This window comes from Thamnophis elegans, chromosome 12 (assembly GCF_009769535.1).
Source record: "Thamnophis elegans isolate rThaEle1 chromosome 12, rThaEle1.pri, whole genome shotgun sequence".
Classification (NCBI taxonomy): Eukaryota; Metazoa; Chordata; class Lepidosauria; order Squamata; family Colubridae; genus Thamnophis; species Thamnophis elegans.
Genome location: NC_045552.1, coordinates 35,522,653 through 35,546,165, shown reverse-complemented (window position 1 = coordinate 35,546,165; position 23,513 = coordinate 35,522,653). Strand labels below are relative to the sequence as shown.

The window sequence follows — 23,513 nt, the reverse complement described above, 5'->3', positions numbered from 1 at the left end:
CGGGGCTGCAGTGGCGAAAGACAGGCGAATGAGGCGCTCCGCTTACAACCTCCGCGCGGGACCCTGGCCCAGGCGGGGCGCTCTGCACGCGCTCAGAGGGCGCCCATGGCCACGCGCTTACTTGTCGCGGATGATGGTCTGCAGCTCCCGGATCTGGTCGTTCATGGGCAGGAGCTTCAGCTGGGCCGCCGTCGACCCCGGCCAGTCATGAAGCGCCGCCGTCGTGGTGGTGGCCGCCTCGGCGCTCGCCTCGCCCGCGCAGCAGCCGTTCCCGCCGGCGCAGCAGCATCGGCTGCCGTCGGCGCTGCTGCTGCTGCTGTCCGGGCTCAGACTATCGCCGATGCCCGGGCCGGGATCAGCGAAACGCAGCTGCCGAGGGCCGCCCTCGCCGCTCGCCGGCATCCCGGGCTCTGCCCCCGCCGGGCCCACAACGCGCCGGTCGCGGCAAGGCATCGCCTCCATGCGCCGCCGGAGCAGCCACGGCGCCCCGCCACGCGCTCCGCTTTACCTCAGCCGCGGGTCCGCGTGCCGGCCCATGACGCGACACAGCTCGGCCGCTCCCATTGGCCGCCATGGCTGCCACTCGGCGCCGCGCCGCCACTCGCCGATCGGAGGAGGGGCCGGCGCCCGCCCACTCTCGCCCCCTAGCGAGTGCGCGCGCGGCCTCCAGCCCCGCCCAACCCCTTTCTGTCCGAGGCGGGAACTGTGCGGCCCACCTGAGGAGCTCCGTCCCGCGCCCGCTTACCTGCGCGGAAGTGCCGTGGGCCGGGCGGCTGCTGGCCCCGCGTGGGCCTCCCTGGAGTCCGTCCATTGGCTGCTGTTTGTCCCTGAGTGGGAAGAGAGTTCGCGCCGGCGGAAAGTCCCCAGCGCCCTGCTCGTTAAACTACGTTTCCCAGAATCTTTCGCGCGAAACCATGACTCTTAAAGGGGCAGCTTACATAATTATTATTCTGTGTGGGAAAATTGGACCTTCGTTGCTGCGGCCACTTTCTCGTCGCATGCAGGCAGGGCGGCTTCGGTTGTGCACAAGCCGCAAAGGGAGCGTCTTCAGGCAAAGAAGCCGCAGATCCCACTTGCAAACCGCAAGGACTGCATTTGCACAAGGGGCCAAAATAGAAGGCATTTCTGAATGGCGAAATTAGGTTCTCCTTGAGATGGAATAATTTCAGCGCTCCGTGCATGCCTTTGAAATCGCATACACAAATAGCCCTTGGCTTATTACCACAATGGGGAGCACAATCCCGTTGGTGAGCAGGGCGATGGTTGGTTAGTTCTAACCGATTTTACGACCTTTTGCCACAATTAAGCAAATCACTGCAGTTAAGTGAGTCGTGCAATTGTTGAGCGAATCCAACTTCCTCCGTTGAGTTTCGGAAACCAGCTGGGAAAGTCACAAATGGCAACCACAGTAAGCTGCAACGATTGTAAATACATGCCGGTTGCCAAGAGTTTGAATGTTGATGTAACGGGATGCTGTGAAGGTCATAAATGCAAAGACCGGTGGTAAGTCACTTTTCAGTGCTGTAACTTTGAATCAGTGGTAGGTTCCAGATCTCGTCGCAACCTGCAGGCTGCAATGGGGCTGGGCGCCCTTGTTGGGCATGCATGCGCACGCCACTGCCCAACCACAGATGCTCATTGGAGGTCGCACAGGTACTGCACGCTGTGCGCGCACGCAATTGGCCCATTTGCATCAAAAAGTGGTAAGGAACGGGGGTGGGCCAAATGAGCCACTGTTCCGGTACGGTGGCTGCTGCTCCCAGCTACCACGGATACACCCGTACCGGGCTGTACACCCAGAACCCACCACTGCTTTGAATGGTCACTAAATGAGTGGTTGAAAACCGAGGATTACTTGTAACCGCTGTCTGTTTTTAGTAAATGGTTTATAGTGCAGCGTATAACACCATAATATCTAATTTTCTGTTTTATACAGAGTTCAGTTTAAACAGAAACACTCATCCTAATATAGTTTGCACAGCGAAGGTCCATACCAATTGTGTCCTAATTTTCCTAGCTCTGATGAAACAGGTGCAAACTTTTATCTCTTTCCACTTATTTTTACAACTTTTTTCTCTTTGCATTCCTATGTTTATACTTCATTGCTATTTTCTGATTTTAAATGTATTATTTTCATTTAATATTTATTGTATACTTAATATCTCCAGCTTGAGAAAATTAAATTGAATTGCTTGGTAAAGAATTGTTTTTCCAAAATTAACATTTTTTTTATTTAAAAACCATAAGAAAATAAACCTGAGGTTTTTACTTAGTAATTTAAATTATGCTTATATGACATAAAAGAGGCTAAGGACTTGATATTAAAATCAAAGTAAATAAAGTGCTGCTATGTCTCCCTGAGTAGGAAGAGAGTTCGCACTGAGTTAACAGTATTGGAAACTGTGCCAGCACATTAGAATAATCCTTGGAGACTGACTTATTCTTTAGAACAACATAGACAATTCCATCATGTTCTATTTTATCTTACAACATGAACCATAAAACTAGTTCATTTTTCAGGATTGTGTGGAAAGTACAGAAAACACTCTACAACCTGCATACATGATCAAAATTGCCATCCTTCCATCTTGAGTATACATATATTGCATAAAGATGCAGTTTTGAATTTGACTGGGAGGTGGGGGGAAGAACTACAGGTAGTATTTAATGAAGTGACTGTTAGAAGTTGTGATTGCACTGAACAATTGGTACCTAGGTTGGGTCCTCAAAGTTACGGGTGTTGCAGTAGCCCCCATGGTCAGAATAACAGAGTTGGAAGGGACCTTTGACCTAGTCCACCCCTTGCTCAAGCAGACCCTATAACATTTCAGACAAGTGGCTGTCCAGTCTCTTCTTAAAAGCCTCCAGTGATGGAGCACCCAACAACCTCTGGTGGCAGGTTGTTCCACTTGTTAATTGTCCTCACTGTTAGGAAATTTTTCCTTAGTTCCAGGTTGGCTCTCTTCTTGATCAGTTTCTATCCATTGCTTCTTGTCCTGCCTTCAGATGCTTTGGAAAATAAGTTGACCCCCTTTTTTGTGGTAGCCCTTCACATGTGATAACATCGATAATGATAATACTACTATCATGTACCCAATTCCTGCAACTGTTCTTCATGTTTTGGTCATGTGATCAATTTTTGGATGCTTGACAGCCTGCTTGCATTTACAACTGCAGGGTGTCTTTGACTCCCCCCATCTCTGTCCTTTTGGATGCCCTGCAGTCTGCTGCCTCTCTCTGCTATTCCCTATGCCCTACACCCCTGCCACACCCAGCTGACCTGCACTGTCTTCTTGCCCTGCTGACAAGACATGACTAGTGCCTTTTGCCAGGCAGCTGCTGGCTGTGCAGTGAGGCGTCCCGAGTCTTTTCTCCGGAAAGGCCAGCCCAGGTGTGCCTTGTCAGCAACAACAGAAAACAGTGAAGGTTAGCTGGGGATGGCAAGGGTGGTAAAGTATAGAGCAACCAATAGGGCAGCGATGTGGAAGGTAAGTGGGTGGGGGAGAAATGAGTGCCGCAGGACATAAACAGCAGACTAATGACAATGCAGTTATTCTAATTATTGCAAATGGGGCTACAGAAGCACTGGTGCAGTCATGAGATCTTTTGCTTAATAACCATTTCCCTAAGTGATGGAAATTCCAATCTCAATTAGGATTGTTAATCAAGGACTACCTCTACTTCAATTTATTCCTCTCCTCCTGTTTCCTATTCTAGCTCTTCTGCTTTTAAATGTGCATATCAGCCCCCCAAAAAGCAAAAGATTCAGCAGGATGAATGATCACAAAGTTATGACCGCAAGAAAGGATTTTTATCATTGAATTTATTCCAGTCTTCAAAACCTCCCTCACATCTTTTAAGTCTTATTTATAAGTTGTTGTGACTGCAACATTGTACATTTAACTCTAAAAATAAAAAATGTGTTCGGGTGTCTGATCAATAGACTAACCATTTATATTAAATTTGCAGTTATGTTCAATTCATAACCCTTAATTTTAAAAGTGTTTTACTTTATATCCATTTATCTCAAAAAGTCCATTGCAAGCATGACCAATTCAGGGGACAGTCAATTAATTTTAGCATTTCATTGCGATAGATTCCCAGTATAACTTTCTATTCTTAATCGCTCCAAGGCTCTTGTTCCTTTTTTGCCAGTCACTAGTGATGAAGTATTTTATTTAAAAGATTTTGGTTGGACAGGAAATAAATTAACTGGGAATTTTTGCAAGACAGCGATACTGAAGCCACCTGGAGTCCCCTAAAAGTGAGCAAGGTTTTTGTCCCTATCAGTTGAAGAACCGGATACATCTCAAGCCCCGGGCGCGGCTTCTGCTCGGCAGGAAAGAAACAAGCGACGGAATGAGCTCAAAGAACCCAGAGGAAGGGAAGGAACGATGGACATTTTATGACTTGTGGACTTCAACTCTCAGAATTCCTGAGCCAGGTTTTTTTTTTAAAGTAACTTCTTGCTCTGGCCATATTGCCATGTAGTAAATGGCTGGCTCAGGGATTCTGGGAATCGAAGTCCACAAGTCATAAAAGGCCCATCACTCTCAATCCCTGAAATAAATGAACAATAAGCAAATAAACAAGAGCCATCTCGAGGAGGAGGAGGAAGCTTTCAGTTTATCCACCTAAAGTCCCCATCAAGTCAGCCTTAGCCAACCTCCCTCAGACCTCCAGGGCCCCTTCCAATTCTATTCTCCAACTCTATTGTCTTGATATTCTCTCTCTCTCTTCTCCCCCCCCCGCGCGAGCCCAGGTTCACTTCCGCCAGCGGCGTCCGCCCCTTCCGCTCCTCGACTTTCCCCTCCAATATGGCGCTGCTGAGAGCTCTACCGACCCTCTTCGGTGACCGGGCGGCGGCGACGGCGCTTCGGGCCAGGCCGCTTCGCGTTACCTTGCGCTGGAGGGGCCGGTCGCTCCTGGAGGCCTCCCAGGTAAGGCGGCGGGGCTCTGGCGCTAGCGAAAGGCCTGGAGGGGTCAGGGCCCCTCCTGACGGGGCCGGGGAGAGAGTAGAGAGCCCGGCAGAGGCGAAGGACTCCGGGGTCGGGCCGTCTTAGCGGGACCGCTCGTGGAGAAGTTGTTTAGGGCTCACCCGGGGAGCGGAGGATCGGCTGGGCAGCCTAAAGTTGTTGCCCTGAGTGTTCCAGGAATCCCAGAATGTCTCCCACCCACCCATTCTGGCTCAGAAGAGGATGAGGTTGCCTCGTTGGACAGCGTTGGATAGCAAAGAATACAGTGAATGTTTTTACATTTGCTCAGGCTGAATTGACAAAAACAATTATTTTTAGGAAGGGTAAGAAGCTTTGCTGAGCATGAAAGGAAAGCCTCACTTAAAAAATGTGACTTGTATAATTTTATGATTTCTATGATAGTTGGGAAAGATGGTCATGCTATTGAGTCTTCACGGTCTTTGATAAATGAGTTGACATCTGCACACTTAAGGCTAGCATTACATTTTTAAAAGCAGTATTTTTCTTGGAAGATCTTGAGCTAATCATACAGCTTCTAGAACAAGTTAATTGTGCATAAGAAGATCGCAGATCAAGGACTTATCTTGTCTTACCGTTTAACAAATGCCATGCCTTTCAGGTCATCAAAGTACAATATTCCTTTCCATGTAACTCAGCAGTTACTATTCCAACTGGTACTTTGGAAGACCAGAGCCCCTGAAATGGTTACTGCTGTTATACAGGAACAAGTACACTGTTCAAATCAACTGGGTGGATTCACACAACATGCTTTTCAAAATTAATCATATCACATTTTAACTGAGTTTAATGGCCATGGTGGTACAGCAATACTTTCAAATTTGTGAAAATAAATAGGCAACATAACAGTGTTCCATGTGCCTCAGTGTATAGTGATGCCAGCCACATGACCACAGAAATGTCTTCAGACAATGCTGGTTCCCTTGACTAGTAGATGGAAATGAGCACTCCCCTAGAGTCTGATACGACTGGACAGGGAAACCTTTAACTTTACCTTTGTTTATTGAGGAAAATGGAATTTTATTTAACAAATAAGATATTTTGGTTGAAACTGCCAAGAGTATATACATTTAATAAATTCATTTTTTAGAAATGCCATTTTCTCTTTCTGAAGACTTTAGATACAAAAACTGTCTTTGGAAAATGATACATATTTTGTTGAATAATCGGCAGTTTCATATTTGAAAATTTAAACTGAGATATATATCATCCAGACAAATAATTTATTTTCAGATTTTGAAGCTATCTTGACACTATTTGCATTTGCCTTCGTTTTCTGACATTCTTCTTAAAGCTATCTACCATCTACCAGGAAGAAATGTCCCTCCCTCCTGATAATGTTTTTTTTTACAAGAACTTTTTATTTTCCATTTTCATAACATATAAATCACATGTATACTATTACATAGCCAATATCATATTGTATTAAGTAATAATTACATCAGTTCCTCTTGCCATCAACTCCCAGAAAGATAAAAACCAATTATTAGCTCTTCTGCTCTCCATACACCACTTTCTTCTGCCTCTCTCCTCCCCCTCCTTACCTCCTTTCTTCCCTCCATCATCCTTTTCTACTCTACTTCCCCTTCCTTTCTCCTTCTCCTCTCTCCTCTTTCCACTCCTCCTTATTCTCCTCATCTTCCCCCCCTTACCCTCTCTCCTATCCCTCTCTTCATATCTTTCTTCTCTCCTCTGCTTCCCACTCTTCCTCTCATTCACTTGGTGTATTTCAGCTTCTGAGCAAACTCCATTCTGTGTTGATGGTATTTATGATTCCATATCAATATACTTAACATATCTTAGTTTTAAAGAAAAAATAAGAGAAGACAGTATACATGTGCAATCGTATTACTTTAAAATCTAATACCCCTCGTCAAGCCTAATATACTTCCCTCCCTCCCACCCTCTCCCCCAACCCCCCCAACCTTCCCTCCCCTGACTTCCCAGAACCCATACACAGTATAAATCTTTAACAAAAACAGTCTAAAATATATTTGAAAAAAGAATATAAAATAGATAACATCTTTAAATTGAGCTTAGCTCCTCCTTGCTAGGCTAACTTTAAACAATTTATATCATTCCTGATCTTAATTATAAGCTATCTGAAATTTCTTAGTCCCATATTTATTTTGAGTATAATCGATCCATTTTTTCCAGTCTCGTTTATATCTCTCGTTTGAGTAGTCCTTAAGATATGCAGATATTTTAGCCATCTCGGCTAAATTTGTGAATTTCAATGTCCATTCTTGAATAGTAGGCAAATCTTCCTTCTTCCAGTATTGCGCCACCAACAATCTAGCTGCAGTTATTAAATGCAAAATCAAATTAATCTCTACAGCTGTACAATCAGTAATTGTACCTAACAAAAATAACTGAGGGGTAAACTTTATCCTTTTTTTAAGAACATTTTGCATAATCCACCATATTTTTATCCAAAATGCCTTAACCTTTTTGCAAGTCCACCATATATGAAAATATGTAGCGTTGAGAGAATCACATCTCCAGCATTTGGGTTGTAAGTTTGGATACATAGAAGCCAACTTTTTAGGATCTAAATGCCATCTATAAAACATCTTGTAAAAATTTTCTCTCAAGTTTTGGGCTTGTGTAAATTTTACATTTCTTACCTAAATCCTTTCCCATGTATCCAGCATTATTGGTTCTTCAATATTTTGAGCCCACTTTATCATACAGTCTTTAACTAGTTCTTTTTCGGAGTCCATCTTTATTAATACATTATATAGTCTCTTTATATGCATTAAGCTTTGATCTCTTATTTGTTTAAGTAAATTATCCTCGACTTGCATGAAACCAATTTTTTGATCTGTTTTCCACCTGGCCTGTAGCTGTCCATACTGGAACCATGTTTGGATTACCTTTTCCTCTTTTAATTCATCCAAGGATTTTAGTTGTAATACACCCCTTTCTAGGGTAAGAAGCTGTCTGTAAGTAATTATATCCTGTTTTTGTACTATGTTCATATTTTCTATTGCATGTCTAGGAATTGCCCACATGGGTATCTTATCATTTAATTTGTATTGATATTTTTTCCAGACCCGCAGTAGAGCATTCCTTAAAATATAACTTTTAAAATTCTTGTCCACTTTTTTGTTATATAGCAGATAAGCATGCCAACCATATACCAGATCATAGCAGTAGCAATAGCAGTAGACTTATATACCGCTTCATAGGCCTTTCAGGCCTCTCTAAGCGGTTTACAGAGAGTCAGCATATTGCCCCCAACAATCTGGGTCCTCATTTTACCCACCTCGGAAGGATGGAAGGCTGAGTCAACCCTGAGCCGGTGAGATTTGAACCGCTGAACTGCTGATCTAGCAGTAGCCTGCAGTGCTGCATTTAACCACTGCGCCACCTTGGCTCGCCCCTCATGCCCCTCAATATTAAGTATTTTATCATCTGTTAAATTAATCCAATCACTAATTACAGATAAAGCTACTGTGTGATAGTATAGTTTTAAATTGGGTAATTTCAAACCTCCCCTCTCACGCGCATCTTGCATTATTTTTAGTTTTACTCTCGGCTTCTTCCCTGCCCATACAAATTTATTAATACCCTTCTGCCATTTTAACAGGTTCACATCTTTTTTAAGTATTGGTAGCATTTGGAAAAGAAATAAAAATTTAGGTAAAATATTCATTTTCACTGCTGCTATTCTTCCCAGCAAAGATAACTGTAACTTGTCCCATTTTTTCATCTCTGTCTGTATACTATGCCAAAGTGGTTCATAATTATACTTATATAACTTCCCTTTTGAGGTTGAAATATAAACTCCTAAATATTTGACCTTTTTAACTATTTCATATCCTATCATTCCTTCTAGTTCTTCCTTTTGTTTAGTATTCATATTTGTAGCTAATATTTTTGTTTTCCCTAGATTTATTTTAAATCCTGATACTTGACCATATTGATTCATCATATTCATTAAGATCTTACTAGATTCCTGAGGTTGGGTTAATATAACCAAATCATCCGCAAAAGCACGTACTCTATATTCTTGCTGCCTAATCTTAATTCCCTGTAAGCCCTCCAAGCCACGTATTTTATTCAACAATATTTCCAAGTTATGATAAACAATAATGGGGACAAGGGACAACCCTGTTTTGTGCCTTTTTCAATTTGAAAAGAATCTGTTAAACTTCCATTAACTATAATTTGAGCTGTTTGCTGTTGATATATTACTTTGATTGATTGTAAAAAATGTTCTCCTGTTTGCATTTTTTTCAGTGTTTTCAACAGGAATTGCCAATTAACTCAATCAAAGGCTTTCTCAGCGTCCAAAAATATGAGCGCAGCAGGAATTTGGTTATTCTTTCCCAAATATTCTAGTGCATTAACAATTAATCTCATATTACCTCATTTGTCTCCCTTGAATAAAACCAGTTTGATCATTATGAATCAATTGTTGAATAACCAACATTAACCTATTTGCTAGTATTTTAGTAAAGATTTTATAATCTACATTAAGTAGTGATATAGGTCTGTAATTTTTTGGTTGAGTAATATCTTGGTCTTCTTTGGGTATCAGGGATATAAAAGCTGTCTTCCAAGATGGGGGTACCTTACCTTCCGTTTGAATCTTATTAAATAATTCCTTAAGAGGTTCTACCATTTCTAATTGTAGATTTTTATAGTAAGCCGCTGTCAAGCCATCTGTACCTGGTTCCTGCCCTACCTTTAACTGCTTGATTACCTGTAGAATTTCCCCTGAGGTTATTGGTTGATTCAATCTTTCTCCATAGTGAGGGGGGAGGAGTATCCAGAATGGGTTGACCTTAACCTCTCGTGATTGGATTGAGTCAGATAAGCTCTTTGGGCTCCGCCACCTGGTACCAGGCATGCCCAGTTTTTCTGACTCAAAACGATCGTGAGACGTTGCTTATTCTGGATCTCCAGCAATTTACTAGGATCTAAAGGAAAATTCACTTGGACCCGTCGAGTTTTGCCTCCCTGCTTCGCACACAGCCTCCTCCTGCAGGATTGGGACTGCCACTAGCCCCCCTGGGGCGGCACGTTGCCCTGGCCACTGAGGACATCCGAAGACTCTCAGTGAGGACCTTGGCCGGGCAGCAGGAGGACGGGCAAAAACCTCTAGCAGGCAGCCCTAACCGCTGAGGCTTGTAAGTCACTGGAGCGCTCCGTTGCTCACCTCAAGGGTTGAGCGACGAACCTGGGCTTCCAAACGCCTGGAGCGCCCGCGCTGCCTCCACGTGGCCAGAGGATTGTGAGGAAGCCGAAGAAGCTGTTCCTGGCCACAGCGGCATCGGAGGAGAGGCAGGAGGAAGAGAATCCGGCTGGGAGCGCACGTGGCAAGCTCTCAGGAGCACAAGCCTCTCTTCAGGCACTTTTAAATTTCGCACCCCTTTGCAAGCTGGCCGGCGCCATTTTGAAGCCGGGAGGACCCACGTGGTCCAAGATGGCGGCGCCCAGCAGCTACCAGGAAGGAGAATCCCAGGCAGCTGCAAGCATGGACTGCAGCCCCACCGGAGGGGCAGAAGAGCAAGCATCCAGGTCAGTGGCTTCCCCAGAGACTGCCCGAGGAGGTGGGGGGGGGGGGGAGAGGAAAGGCTAAATGCAAAACCAAGCACCTTTCCCCCAGGGCAGATCCAGAGGAAGGGAGGGGTCACAAGCCCTCTAAATACGAGCGGAGGAGGCATAAGGCTTTAGAGAGGCTTTGCAAAAAGGCTGCCAGCCATCAGGACGCCCCAGGCAAAGGGGGAGAAAATCCAGGCACTCCCTTATCCAGTGGAGGCTCGGGAGAATCCAGCCCTGCCAGCAAGGATCCCTATAGACACCTCGGGACTTTGGGGCTCTACTCAGGGGTGGCAATCCCCTACCATCCCTACTGTGGGGGCAGCCTTGCCTACTGGCTTTCCCCTTTTGGGCAGCCCCCTTGCTCAGGGGGGCATCAGCCCCAACCAAGCACCTCCCACAGGGGCCCCCAACTTCCAGGAATTAATGATGCAGGCTTTTCAGCAATACATGGCTGCAGCATTCCAACAGCCACAGCCTCAGGGGGCCCCCCTCCCACCCACCCCCAGGGCTCCTGAATTCCCAGAAGCCCAGGAGGAAGAGATTCACAGCTCCTCAGATTCATCAACCCCACCCGAATAGTATGACTGTTGTGCTTTTTAATGATGTATTGTCTTCATGTGTATAACTTGTTTTGTACTTCCCTCCCCCTGAATTGTGAGCCGCCCTGAGTCCCCTCAGGGAAAAGGGCGGCATACAAATAAAGTTAAATCCAAATCCAAATCCCAGGAGGACAGTGACAATGAAAGTGAGGAAGGCGAGATCAGAGAACTCAAGCTGTCAGAGGATGAAGGCATGCCTCCTCCTAAACCTACATTCACCGGGTTGTTCCAGCCCTCACTGTTTAAGTCCCTGCTCTTAAAGGCCAAGGCAACGGTCAAGCTAGGCAACAGAGCAGCGGAGGCCACACCCCTACGCCAGGACTTCTCAGCGGAGAACATCTTCGATGAGCAGGCCATCGAGGCAGACACTGTTCCTACACCCAAGACCTTCCTCGACCTGATAAGGCACCAATGGGCATCTCCTACAACTGGCTCCTCACCCTCCTCTTCAGACAGGGTTTTCTTCAATGTGGACCAAGAGCTGGCTAAGCTACTTGCACAGCCCGCCATAGATGATCCAGTCGTGGCTCTTCATACATCCACCAACATGCCTGGGGAGCCAGAGGATGCCTTGAAGGCGGAGGACAAGAAGGCAGATCTCACCTTGCAGAGGGGTCATCTAGCAGCGGCCTGGGCTGTGAAAGCATCCACCACAGCCTCCTTCATCATCAGATCTTCCTTGCTGTGGCTGCAGGAGCTACAGCAGCGCACCCCCATAGCAGATGCCCGGTCACATCAGGACATCAACAGGCTGGCAGCGGCCATCCAGTTCTCATTGGATGCCACCCTGGCTGCAGCCAGATTTGCTTCCAGGGCGATTGCATCGTCGGTGGCATCACGCAGGCTGCTGTGGCTTCGACAGTGGCAGGCGGAGGTTCGTCACAAGTGGCGCCTGGCTTCGGCCCCCTTCACAGGGGACTCCCTCTTTGGCTCGGCTCTGGACCTGTTCCTGATTGAGAACAAGGACAAGAGGAAGGTCCTTGCCACTGCCCAGAAGAAAAGCAGCTTCAGGTCGACTCCATACCCCAGACGCTCCTACTCCCGGGGTCAGGACTCTGGTTCCTTCTTTCGGGGTCAGGACTCCCTTAGGGGGTCAGAGGCAGGTTTCTCTGGAAGCAGGCAGTATCAGGGGGGATTCCCTGCTAGACAGAGGTACCCGGACAGACAGCAAAGAGGCAGGCAGCAGAAGCGGCCCTTTCGAGGGGGCGGAGGAGACGGAGGGGGGTGCTCCTTCTGCAGAAATTAAAGCTAGGCCCAGCGTTCTCCCCATTGGGGGGTGCTTAGCGCACTTTGCTGACCGCTGGAACCTTACCTCCTCTGACAGATGGGTGCAGAAGACCCATCAGGCATGGCCTTTCACTCGAATTTCTTTCCAGTCCCCCGAGCTTCTTCCGGATATGTCCGGTTTCTAAGAACCTGACCCGGAGGCTACTGATGCAGGAAGCCATCCAACACCTGTTGGAGATCAGGGCAATCCAGCCAGTGCCTCCAGAGCAACAGGGTCAGGGGCACTATTCCATCCTGTTTGTCATCCCCAAGGCCTCTGGGGGCTGGAGAGCGATCCTTGACCTGAAACGCCTGAACCGTTCCATTCGCTATAGGAGGTTCAAGATGCACTCCCTACAGTCTATCTTGGAGGGGGTTAGACAAGGAGACTTTCTCACTTCTATAGACCTCACTGAGGCCTATCTGCACATTCCCATTGCCCAGGATCACCGTAGGTATCTCAGGTTCTGCTACATGGGACACCACTGTCAGTACCGGGCCCTCCCCTTCGGGCTGTCTTCGGCCCCGAGGGTATTCACAAAGGTAATGGCAACGCTGGCAGCGCACCTGAGACAGGTCCCGGTGCGCATCCAATGTTACCTGGATGACCTGCTCCTGCAGTCATCTTCCTTTAGGGGCGTGATGCGAGACCTAGACGTCACCATGACAGTCCTGAGGACCACGGGTTTACAGTGAACCTAGCCAAGAGTCACCTCCACCCCTCTACTAGTCTGATTCACCTAGGAGCCAGAATAGACACCCAGGCGGGCATGGTCTTCCTGTCGCCCGACAGACAGATAGCGCTTAGACAGCTAGCCTCCTCGATAGCCAGGAAGCGCAAGGTGTCCTTAGCCACTCTGTCTAAACTACTAGGCACCATGGTCTCCGCCATTGGCATCGTCCCGTGGGCTCGCCTCCACACCAGAGATCTCCAATGGTTCCTCTTGCCGTTCTAGCGAAGGCGCACAAGCTGTTCGCAGACCAAGGTACTTCTCCCGGTAGAGGTCTCCCGCTCCCTGACTTGGTGGACGTCCCCAGCGATCACGAAGGGCGAAACCTTCTGGACACCAGACCGCTTGACGGTAACGACGGACGCCAGTCTGAGCGGGTGGGGTGCCCATGTGCTGGCTCAGATGGCGCAAGGACAGTGGACTCAGGCGGAAGGGACTCACAACATAAACTGGTTGGAGCTCAGGGCGGTCCGCCTGGCCTTGTTACGGTTCCAGAACTCGGTCAGGGGCCAGCACATATTAGTCCTTACAGACAATATCACCACCAAGGCTCACATAAACAGACAGGGGGGGACAAGATCAAGGGCCCTCATGAAGGAGGCCAAACGTCTGGGTCAGTGGGCCGAAAGGAACCTCCGGTCTTTGAGGGCAGAACACATAGCGGGGGTGGACAACACCAGGGTCGACTGGCTCAGCCGGGCCGAGGTGGACAACTCGGAGTGGAGGCTACAGCCTGCGATATTCGAGGAGGTGGCCGAGCGCTTCGGGCGCCCGGAGGTCGATCAGTTCGCCACTCCCCTCAACACTCAGCTCCCGAGGTTCTTCTCCAGGTACCGGACACGGGAGGCAGTAGGGACGGACGCTCTGCGGAGCTCCTGGCCCAGGGGTCTTTTGTATGCCTTTCCTCCCTTGCCCCTGATTCCCAGGGTCATACGGAAGATCCTTCAGGAGGGGGCGGAAGTGGTTCTGTTGGCTCCTCATTGGCCCCGGAGGCCTTGGTTTGCAGATCTCCAGTCTCTGTCGTGGAGAGGCCCTGGAGAATTCCCCAGGAGAGGATATCCCTCAGCCAGGGGGCGCTGGAGCACCCGGATCCTCAATGGCTCCAGTTGACCGCTTGGCGATTGAGCGGAGCATCCTGAGGAAAGACCTCTTCTCCCCCAGGGTGATAAGGACTATCCAGGCCGCCCGCAGACCCTCCACAGAGCGCATTTATGGCTCCACGTGGCGGGCCTTTGACTCTTGGTGCAACTCCCGGGGGTACAACCCCATCCAGGCTACGGTGCCACAAGTTCTGGACTTCCTCCAGGCGGGCCTGGATAGAAGGTTAGCTCCTAACACAATTAGGAGACAGGTTTCAGCCATCTCATCAGTTCTCCTGTGTGGCAGAAACCAGAGCTTGACGCACCACCCCATGGTTAGGCAATTCCTTAAGGGGGCCTCCAATCTCAGACCACCTACGGTACACAGGTACCCTTCCTGGGATTTACACAGGGTATTGGACGCTCTAACGGGCGCTCCGTTTGAGCCATTACAAACAGTTTCCCTTAAGTTCCTGACCCTGAAGTTCCTGGTGGCCATCACCTCCGCCAGGCGGATATCCGAACTGCAGGCGCTGTCCACCAGGGAGGATCTCTGTGTCTTCCACCAAGATAGGGTGGTGTTACGGCTGGATCCATCCTTCATCCCCAAGGTGTGCTCCTGCTTCCATCAAGCCCAGGAACTGTTTTTGCCCAACTTCTGTCCAGACCCTTCTCACCCATTGGAGAGGAAGTGGCACACTCTGGACGTTAGGAGGGCTCTGAGGATTTACCTCAGGAGAACCAGGCCAAACAGGAAATCTGAAGCCCTGTTTGTCTCCTTCCAACCAGGATCCCTGGGTAACCAGGTAACTTCCACCACTATTGGCAGGTGGTTGCGAACCTGCATTGCCACTGCGTACCAATCGCAGGGTTTACAGAGACCAAATCATATCACAGCCCACTCCACGCGGAGTGCAGCCAGATCCACGGCCTGGGCTACACAAGCATCCCTGGCCGAAATCTGCAGGGCAGCCACGTGGGCTTCCCCCTCTCCCTTTGTCAGGAACTATAAGTTGGACTCCTTTGTCTCGGCAGAGGCCTCGTTCGGCCGCAGGGTGTTGCAGGCGGTTCACAGGGCAGGACCCGCGCCTCAACAGGCCTGATTGGGGGACACGGGGCCTCAGGGGTCTCCCTCCCTAGGGACGTGCAGGCTTTGGTACGTCCCATTCTGGATACTCCTCCCCCCTCACTATGGAGAAAGGGTGTTGGTACTTACCTGATATGCCTCTTCTCCTAGTGGGGGGGAGGAGTATCCAGCCCCTCCCTGACTTGTTTGTATGACTAAGTGTTATGTTCATTGTTTATGTTGTTATTTAAATATTGATGTTGAAGACAATAAAAGCAAAAAACTGAATCAAGAGTCTGGAGTGAATGATGCAACGAGTCGGAGAGAGCTCTTGGTCATTAAAACTGGGCATGCCTGGTACCAGGGGGCGGAGCCCAAAGAGCTTATCTGACTCAATCCAATCACGAGAGGTTAAGGTCAACCCATTCTGGATACTCCTCCCCCCACTATGAGAAGAGGCGTATCAGGTAAGTACCAACGCCCTTTCTGGTCCTCCCATTTAATTTTTTTTTTAAGGAAGGCCAAGTGAGATCAAAGGAAAAAGTAATTTTAGCCTTATTTAAGTTTTAAAAGTGAAAGTCTCCCAAAAGTCCTGGTGTAGTGGTAGATGTAGCACAATATTTTGCTCCTTGCTTATGTTTAAAGATCTTGTCTTAGAACACAGGATAAAATAGTATAGGCTTCTTCAGATTAAAAACAAGACTCGTTGGAAATAATATACCATAAGCAATGTTTAACATAATACAGTGCTTGAAAATATTGGAAGAACCAGTTTTATTTATGTCTGATGTTTAGTTTTGAAATGTTGGTAATCCAGCTCTGATTATGAAGAGACTCGCTTTTAAGCTTGTATACTTTCTGTTGCCATTTTATTTTTTTAAAAATTGATTGGGAATCTTTTACCATAGTATAATAACATTTTTTTTAATGACCCATCAGAGTGGAGTTGGGGCAATTGAATAGAGCTGAGTGCCTAAGGCCCTTCCTAATGCCATTACCTTGAAGGAAATGGTCTGATTTTTAAATCAAAAGATCCAACTGAGAATTGGAATTCAGGCCCCTGAGCTTATATAAATGTATGGAAAAATATACAGGTGGTCCTTGATTTACAACTACAATTGGTACCAGAATTTCAGTAAGGTGGTTGTTGAGTGAATCACACCTAATTTAATGACCTTTTCTTGCCATGCTTAAGGAAATTCCTGCAGTTGCTGAATGAATCCAGCTTCCCCCATTGCCTATGCTTGTCGGAAACTGGCCAGAAAGATTACAGATTGTGGTCACATGACCCTGGGGCACTGCGAAGGTCTTGACAACTTTCGATCATGTGACCTGATCATAGGGATGCTGCAAACATCAGAAACCAGTTGCACTTTTTTCAGTGCCATTTCAACTTTGGTCACTGAATGAACTGTTGTAAATTGCGGAATACTTGTAGAATAAATGTACTGGAAATTAAAATTACAGTTGTTTAGTGACCATTCAAAGTTACAATGGCACTGAAAAAAAGGGACTTATGAGCACTTTTTACACTTACAACCGTTGCAGCATCTCCATGGTCATGTGATCAAAATTCAAGCACTTGGCAATTGATTCACACTTACGATGGTTGCAGTTTGCTGGAGTCACATGATCCCCTTTTGCAACCTGGCAAGCAAAGGGAAGTCAGATTCACTTAACAACAGTGTTATTAACTAAACTACTGCAGAGATTCACTTAACAACTGTGGCAAGAAAGTTCATAAAATGGGGCAAAACTCACTTAAATGTTTCACTTAGCTACATATATTTTGGGTTCAATTGCGGTTGTAAGTCATGGACTACCTGTATGTAATATATCTGAGAAGTAGATCATATTTAGTTTTAAAATGATGTGTCGTGGGGCCAGGTTATTTGAAGAATCCTCTACTCCTAATGATATTTGCTCATCACGTCAAATGTGCCAAGAGAGACATGCTGCAGTTCTTGTCCCTCAAGGAAGTCCTCTTAATGGGCCCAGGGAGATGGGCTTTCTCTGCAGTGGTGCTTGCCTTATGGAACATTCCCCCCCCACCCACCCAAAGCCAGGTAGCTCTCTCCCTCCTTATTTTCTGGAAATCCATGAAGAGAGAGGGAGGGAGGAAATTCGGTTGTAATGGAGCCATCTAAAATTCTCACTGACTTTGTGATATGGTCATTGTTTATATACCTCTTTAGCTATACTCCATCCAGTTATTTCTTGTGAAGTGCTGGCCATATAAATCTAATAAAGAAATAATATGAGATAATAGAAATATTAAGGCAACAGGCAGAGAATTGCCATTTAGTTCTTTAAATAGATGGTGCTATAACTTAAACATGTTCCCCAACAGTTTTCTTATTTTCTTTTGTTTCTTTTCAGAAGCAAATGCTCTTTCATTATACTGGATGTGTCTCTGCAAAATGACTAGAGTGTTTCAGTTGTGGACATTGTGCTATTAATTATTACAGCCTTGCTTTTTCTTTCTTTCCAGGTTCTAACAATTTTAAATCGACCCACATGGCACAGCTCAGGGAAATGCTATTCAAGGCACCTATTAGATGCTGCAAAGGTAATATTGAGCAGTATTCTTTTTCTCTCTTGAAATTCTGCTAATGAGAAAGACTTGTAGACTCTCCCTCCAAGAGTCTGGTTTGTACTTAATCTTTATAACTTTGCTTTCCAGCTCCAAAAAAATTAGGTTAAAAAAGCAAACCTTTCTTCGTAGAGAACTATTTTTGTAAAGTCTCAAGAAAATGGATGTGATTGTAAAAATAAAAGCAAGCTTTTAGCAGCAACAAAGAGTTTCTTCCTAGTACAGATCACTTTGGAGAAGGGTCTAGGGCAAGTTGGCACAGCCAACTCAGCACAGCCAACTCGCTGCAGCCAACTCGCTCAGCACAGCCAACTTGCCATGGGACAAGAGTCACACTAATATTGAAGAAATGGTGGAATGAAATCTTAAAGGATGAAAAAGGAGGGACAGAATGAAATGTGAATGACAAAAACTAAAATTATTTTTTAATTATTTTAAATACTTGAATTGATGAATTGTCCCACAGCCAGTTGTCCCATGGTAAGTAGGCCACAATGAGTTGTTCCACATCAAATTAGCCATGGTGAGTTGGCCGCACCAAGTTGGCCCATTCTGTCAGAGAACACCATCGCACCAAGCGGCTTAAGAGAAAGTCTATGAAAATGACCTAAGTCTAGAGGTCAGGGAGCTGGCAGCTGCACTGATGCAAAGCTGGCAAGCTTTCCAGTTGTTCTTAGAAACAAACAGAATCCAAAGCCTTTTTGCAACCCTATAAGAAATGAGTTGCTGCTAGTTTAGGTTAGTAGTCGAGATTTTTATTTTGAACTAACCACACTTCTGGTTACCAAAGCCAGGCTCAGAGTGAAACAGGTCTGATAATCGAGTCAGGCTTTGTACTGCAAGTAGTCCTCAGGACTAAGGACCTTAGTGGAGTCTGCCCCTTATGGTCGTAAGTTGTGAGTGTCGTAAACTGCAGGACCTGATTTTATCACCTTTTGGTGGCAGTTGTTCAGCATATGTGGCAAACATTACACAACGGCCATGCTCATTAAGTGAATTCATTGTTTCCTATGTGTGTTTTTGCTGAAAACTGGAAGTAAACCATGGTTTGGGCAAAAATGTCATAAATTGTGATCATGTGAACGTGGGCTGGTTGTTGAATGCCTGAAATGTGGTCATGTGACTAAAGGAGGGCAATGGCCATTGGAACTTCAGAAGTACTTTTTATGGTGGGGGAATCTACCCTAATTTTGAACGGTCAAGGACAACAGTCAAGGACTACCTGTAAATGACCAGCCAACCAGAATCCAGGCTTGTATTGTAGTAGTACCTCTGAACACACTAGGCATTCCTATCCAGAAGGGCTTGGAAAACAAACTTCCTACTTTGCCCATTTTAGAAACTGAACTCCAGCAGCTTCCCTTGTATGCAGCATTACCTGCATCTGAAATGGTCAGGCCACCGTTGGCACCAAAATCATTAGAAAGAGGCCTCAAATGGTGGCGCCAGAGTGAGCAGACGGCTTCACTAACTGCATCTCATGAGCCACGTTTGGGCCCCAACAGACCTCCTGTTTTCTCAAGGACCAGCAATGCTGGGCAGAGCTTTTGTTCAGAAACACACTGAGCATAAGAAAGGAGCCCAAGGCCAGCAGTGCTAATCTGGCTGCAAATATCCGTTTCAGATGCCATTTTTAAAGGAATTCTTTATTGTAAATCTAGGCAACGCTGAGGCTCAGTTAGATAGTGTTAAAAACAAGGAGCCAGCCTACCTATCCATATTTTCCTCTTCAGCCTGAAATGGGGAGCATGGGTTAAAAGGTGATGTCAGATCTTCCAGAGATAAGCTGGAAGGAAGAAAGAACTACTACTTCATCATCCTCTGGAACGATCTCCCCGTGGAGATCCGGACCCTCACCACCCTTCAGGCTTTCCGCAAAGCCGTTAAAACCTGGCTGTTCCGGCAGGCCTGGGGCTGATGAGTTCCCAGCCCCACTCGAATTGTTGCGGCTGTTGACAAGTTTTTAATTTGTTTTTTGTATTTGTCTTGTCTTCTTGTTTTTGTACTTCCCCTTTTCCCTATTTAGTTTGTTAGCCGCCCTGAGTCCCCTCGGGGAATAGGGCGGCATACAAGTTTAATAAAACTAATAAAACTAATAAACTTAACTAATCCTTAATCCAACTATACAGTCACACAGGTAGTCCTTGATTTATGACCGGTCACTTAGCAACTGTTCGGACAGACCTATCTAGAAGGTAGTTACAACCCAGATTCAAATTTACAATCACACACACACACACACACACACACACGGCAAGATGATCACATAACCACACTTTAGGCATTTAGCCACATGACTGCTATGGCTATTTGCAGCATTCCATAGGCATGCGACCACATTTCACAACGTTTTTGCCAAAACCTGACATTTACTTTTGGTTTTTGGCAAAACCACACCATAGGGGACCATTGGTATGCTTAAGCACTGCTGGGATTTGCTTAATGACCACCACAGAAAAGGTTGTAAAATGTAATTGGCCTGTTTTATGACTGTCACATGTTTCAACCGCAATGGGTAGGCTCCATTAATGTGGTAATTCGAGGACTGTACTCCCTATTTATATTTGGTCATGCACAATTTGTACTCTTGAAAGTAATAAATGAGAGACTTTAAGCTCATACTCCCAAGCTAGAAAGGATTTTGTCTTCAGTATCTAAGTGCAAATTTCCACTGCATTCACAAATATACTCCTAGTTGTAGATCCAGTGTACAAATGATTAATTTTCCTTCCTTTATTTTTAATTTTGTTTCTTAAACATCTCAACTGGAATAAAAGTTTGTAATCTGATTAATATTTTGCTGTTGAATTCCTGGAAGAAAGAAGCCGCTTTGTGGAAATTAGACAGCACCCAAGAACATTTAGCAATAGGAAGGAGAAGTTGGAACCTTATAAAAGTAGTCAGCTGCATAGGAAAGATTGCTTGAAACATGTCAGAGAAACTGGCAGTCTCCCTGATGCTCTCAATCAAAAGTTGACATAGTACTTAGCACTAGCAGACCAATAGCAAGAGCACTTACATTTATATATTGCTTCACAGTGCTTTGCAGCCCTCTCTAAGCAGTTTATAGAATCAGCCTATTGCCCCCAACGATCTGGGTCCTCATTTTACCAACTTTGGAAGGATGGAAGGCTGAGTCAACCTTGAGCCAGTCAGGATCGAACCCCTGGCAGTCAGCAGAATTAGCCTGCAGCACTGCATTTTAATTACATACACACCACAGTTCCATGGGTAAAAGGTTGAGGCATTGTCAACCTTGAGCCAGTAAGGATGGAAGGAATTGAACTCCTGGCAGTGTGAGCAGAGTTAGCCTGCAATATTGCATTCTGACCACTCTCATGGCTCTTAATATACTTAATTCACGCAGCAGCATGCTTAACCCTAAGGTGATTAGGACAGAATGACGGTGCTCACTTCATCTGCTTTGCCCAAATGAATAATTCCTATTATGATTTAACTATGTTTTCCTCCACACCACATGAAGATAAAGGCTGGATCCCACAACACTGTAAATCCATTCAACTTCACTATAGCCTAGGCCAGGGATCTCCAACCTTGGCAACTTTAAGCCTGAGATACCAACTTTGCTGCTGGGGAATTCTGGGGGTTGAAGTCCACCAGACTTAAAGTTGCCAAGACTGGAGATCCTTGGCCGAGATTAGCATGATATGCAAACCTTGCTGCAAATATATTCTGTCACCTTCCTGTACATCTGGAAGGTTCAAAGGCAGAACATTAATTCAGGAGATGCAGACTGCATTGTCCAATAAAAATATCCATTAAAAAAAGAGCTATCTGATCACCATTAAAAGTAATCAAAGTGTAGGAGGCTTTTAAAAGAATTGTGTTTACTAGCAGAAGGAACTTTCCTGCACTTTCCCTCCAGTTATATCTTCCTGAAAAAACTGTCCTGCGGGATGGGGAATTTACAGAAAATTGGGCAAAGTCAGTTTAAATTCAGGCTTGTAGAAATTTCAAGACTGTTCTTAAAAAGTTTTGAACATAACAGATTGGAATTTGGGCAAACCACACGTCTAAATATATATTATTTTATTTTACATACTGTATACAGTAAAAATTATGAATAAAAATGTTGGAAGAGTCATCATATGTATAGTCTTTAATAATGTGAGTCTTTGTTATTACTTGGGTCTGTGTTTTGTTTGATGTTCCTTTTTTCTGTTCCTTTTTTTTTACTGGGACATTTGAATTATGTTATTTGGTTTTTAGCTGATGTCAATCCTTGATGGTATGTAAATTTAAAGAAGCAAGTAGCAAGATAAATACTTAAAATAGACCAACAGCATTAATTTGTCCTACGTATATTACGTATGTCATATAGCTAGTGATTTTTGGTAAATGCTTATTAATAGAATGTTAACGCCATTTTCTTTCATTTTCCTTCTTTCCCTTTAACTTCCTGGCTCCCCTTCTTAAAAACAGAAACATTCATGTTTTCTGTGAAGAATGGTTGTGAATTAATGCTTTCTCACACTTTTATGTATTTGCAAGCATTTCTTAAGTTCTTGTAAGTGCTTTATGATGTTATGTTGCTCACCAAATTGCTCTTGGTGTCTCTCTAGCATAATAGAGATATCAAGCATTTTCTTTGAAGCCTACATGCACTTTCAGAAATGACATTCCGATTATATCATTCTCTTTTTTTTTAACAACTCGAAAATAGAAGAGCTCTGGGTAAAAATAAAGGAAATTGTTGTTAGTTCATTTGACTTCAAGTGGTACACTGTGTGACAATTACGCAACCATGGGGATGAGCTGAGAGGTAGCAGAAGCTGAAACTGATTCCATTTCTCCCCAAAACTGCTGATTTTGTCATCCAGGACCTGCATTCTGCTATTGCTCTGAAAGCCCTTTCACCCAAGACTCAGAGAACAGTAGGCCTCGTTCATACTTGTGCACGCACAGACATGCATACACCAGGGTCTTGCAGGTTCTGCTGCTGCGATATGCCATCCACAGAGTGGACTGTATTTAATAGCTGACCTGCTCTGATGTGAAGATACCTGCAAGATGTTAGGAAGGAAGATTTTGGTTTCTGTTGACTAGATATTCTCCTGTGCGCTGCTTGGGGAATCCAAGCATGGGTTAACTTTGTCCATTAGCCTAGAGACTGAGTTACGTAATTATTGACCACGCCTCCCCTGGCCGGGATGGCTCAGTTTTTTAACTCGGTCCAGCCTAAAGAGACGCAAATAATTTCTTTCCTCTAGGTTAATAGATTAATTCAACTCATTTGCTTGGTTATTTTGGTTTTTATTTTGTTTTATTTTATTTTTGCTTTATTTATTAAATTGAATGTGCCGTTTATGGAACTGATGAATGTTTGCGCTTCCTAGTGACTCAAGCGGGAAGACACTATTTGGATTGTAACAGTCGGTGCGCCGAATTCTGCCTTATTTGTGGCCGTGGAGAGATCGGTTTGCTGCTCTTGTGACGGCACAGGAGACGGCACCCGCTGTTTTTCCATTCCGAGCCCTCCGATCGCGCACTGAACAGCGACGGGCTCCTGATATCGGTGCGCCCTGGGGCAGTTCCCAGAGAGTGTGCCTCACATCGATTACAAATCCATGAGCGCCGGAGAGCTGAGTCGGGCCATTGCTTATGTTCTTCC

The 23,513-nt window shown here is 45.6% G+C and overlaps 2 protein-coding genes across 3 annotated transcripts in view; one reads left to right on the top strand and one right to left on the bottom strand.

Moving 5' to 3' along the window:
* The window catches only part of UPRT (uracil phosphoribosyltransferase homolog), a 48,772-nt gene extending 48,210 nt beyond the window's left edge, over positions 1–562 (bottom strand). Inside the window, exon 1 of the mRNA XM_032228266.1 lies at positions 122–562. Coding sequence (XP_032084157.1) covers positions 122–462 — 341 coding nt within the window. The 5' untranslated portion in view covers positions 463–562. The remainder of the gene's footprint in view (positions 1–121) is intronic.
* A 526-nt stretch (positions 563–1,088) lies between these two features.
* Positions 1,089–23,513, top strand: part of ABCB7 (ATP binding cassette subfamily B member 7) — a 105,902-nt gene continuing 83,477 nt past the window's right edge. Inside the window, exons 1-2 of one of the 2 annotated variants that reach the window (XM_032227409.1) lie at positions 1,089–1,503; positions 17,780–17,857. In XM_032227409.1, the coding sequence (XP_032083300.1) occupies positions 1,489–1,503; positions 17,780–17,857 (93 nt within the window). In that variant the 5' untranslated portion in view covers positions 1,089–1,488. Of the gene's footprint in view, positions 1,504–4,794; positions 4,941–17,779; positions 17,858–23,513 lie in introns of those variants that run through there. The other variant, XM_032227408.1, reaches the window with a different exon arrangement.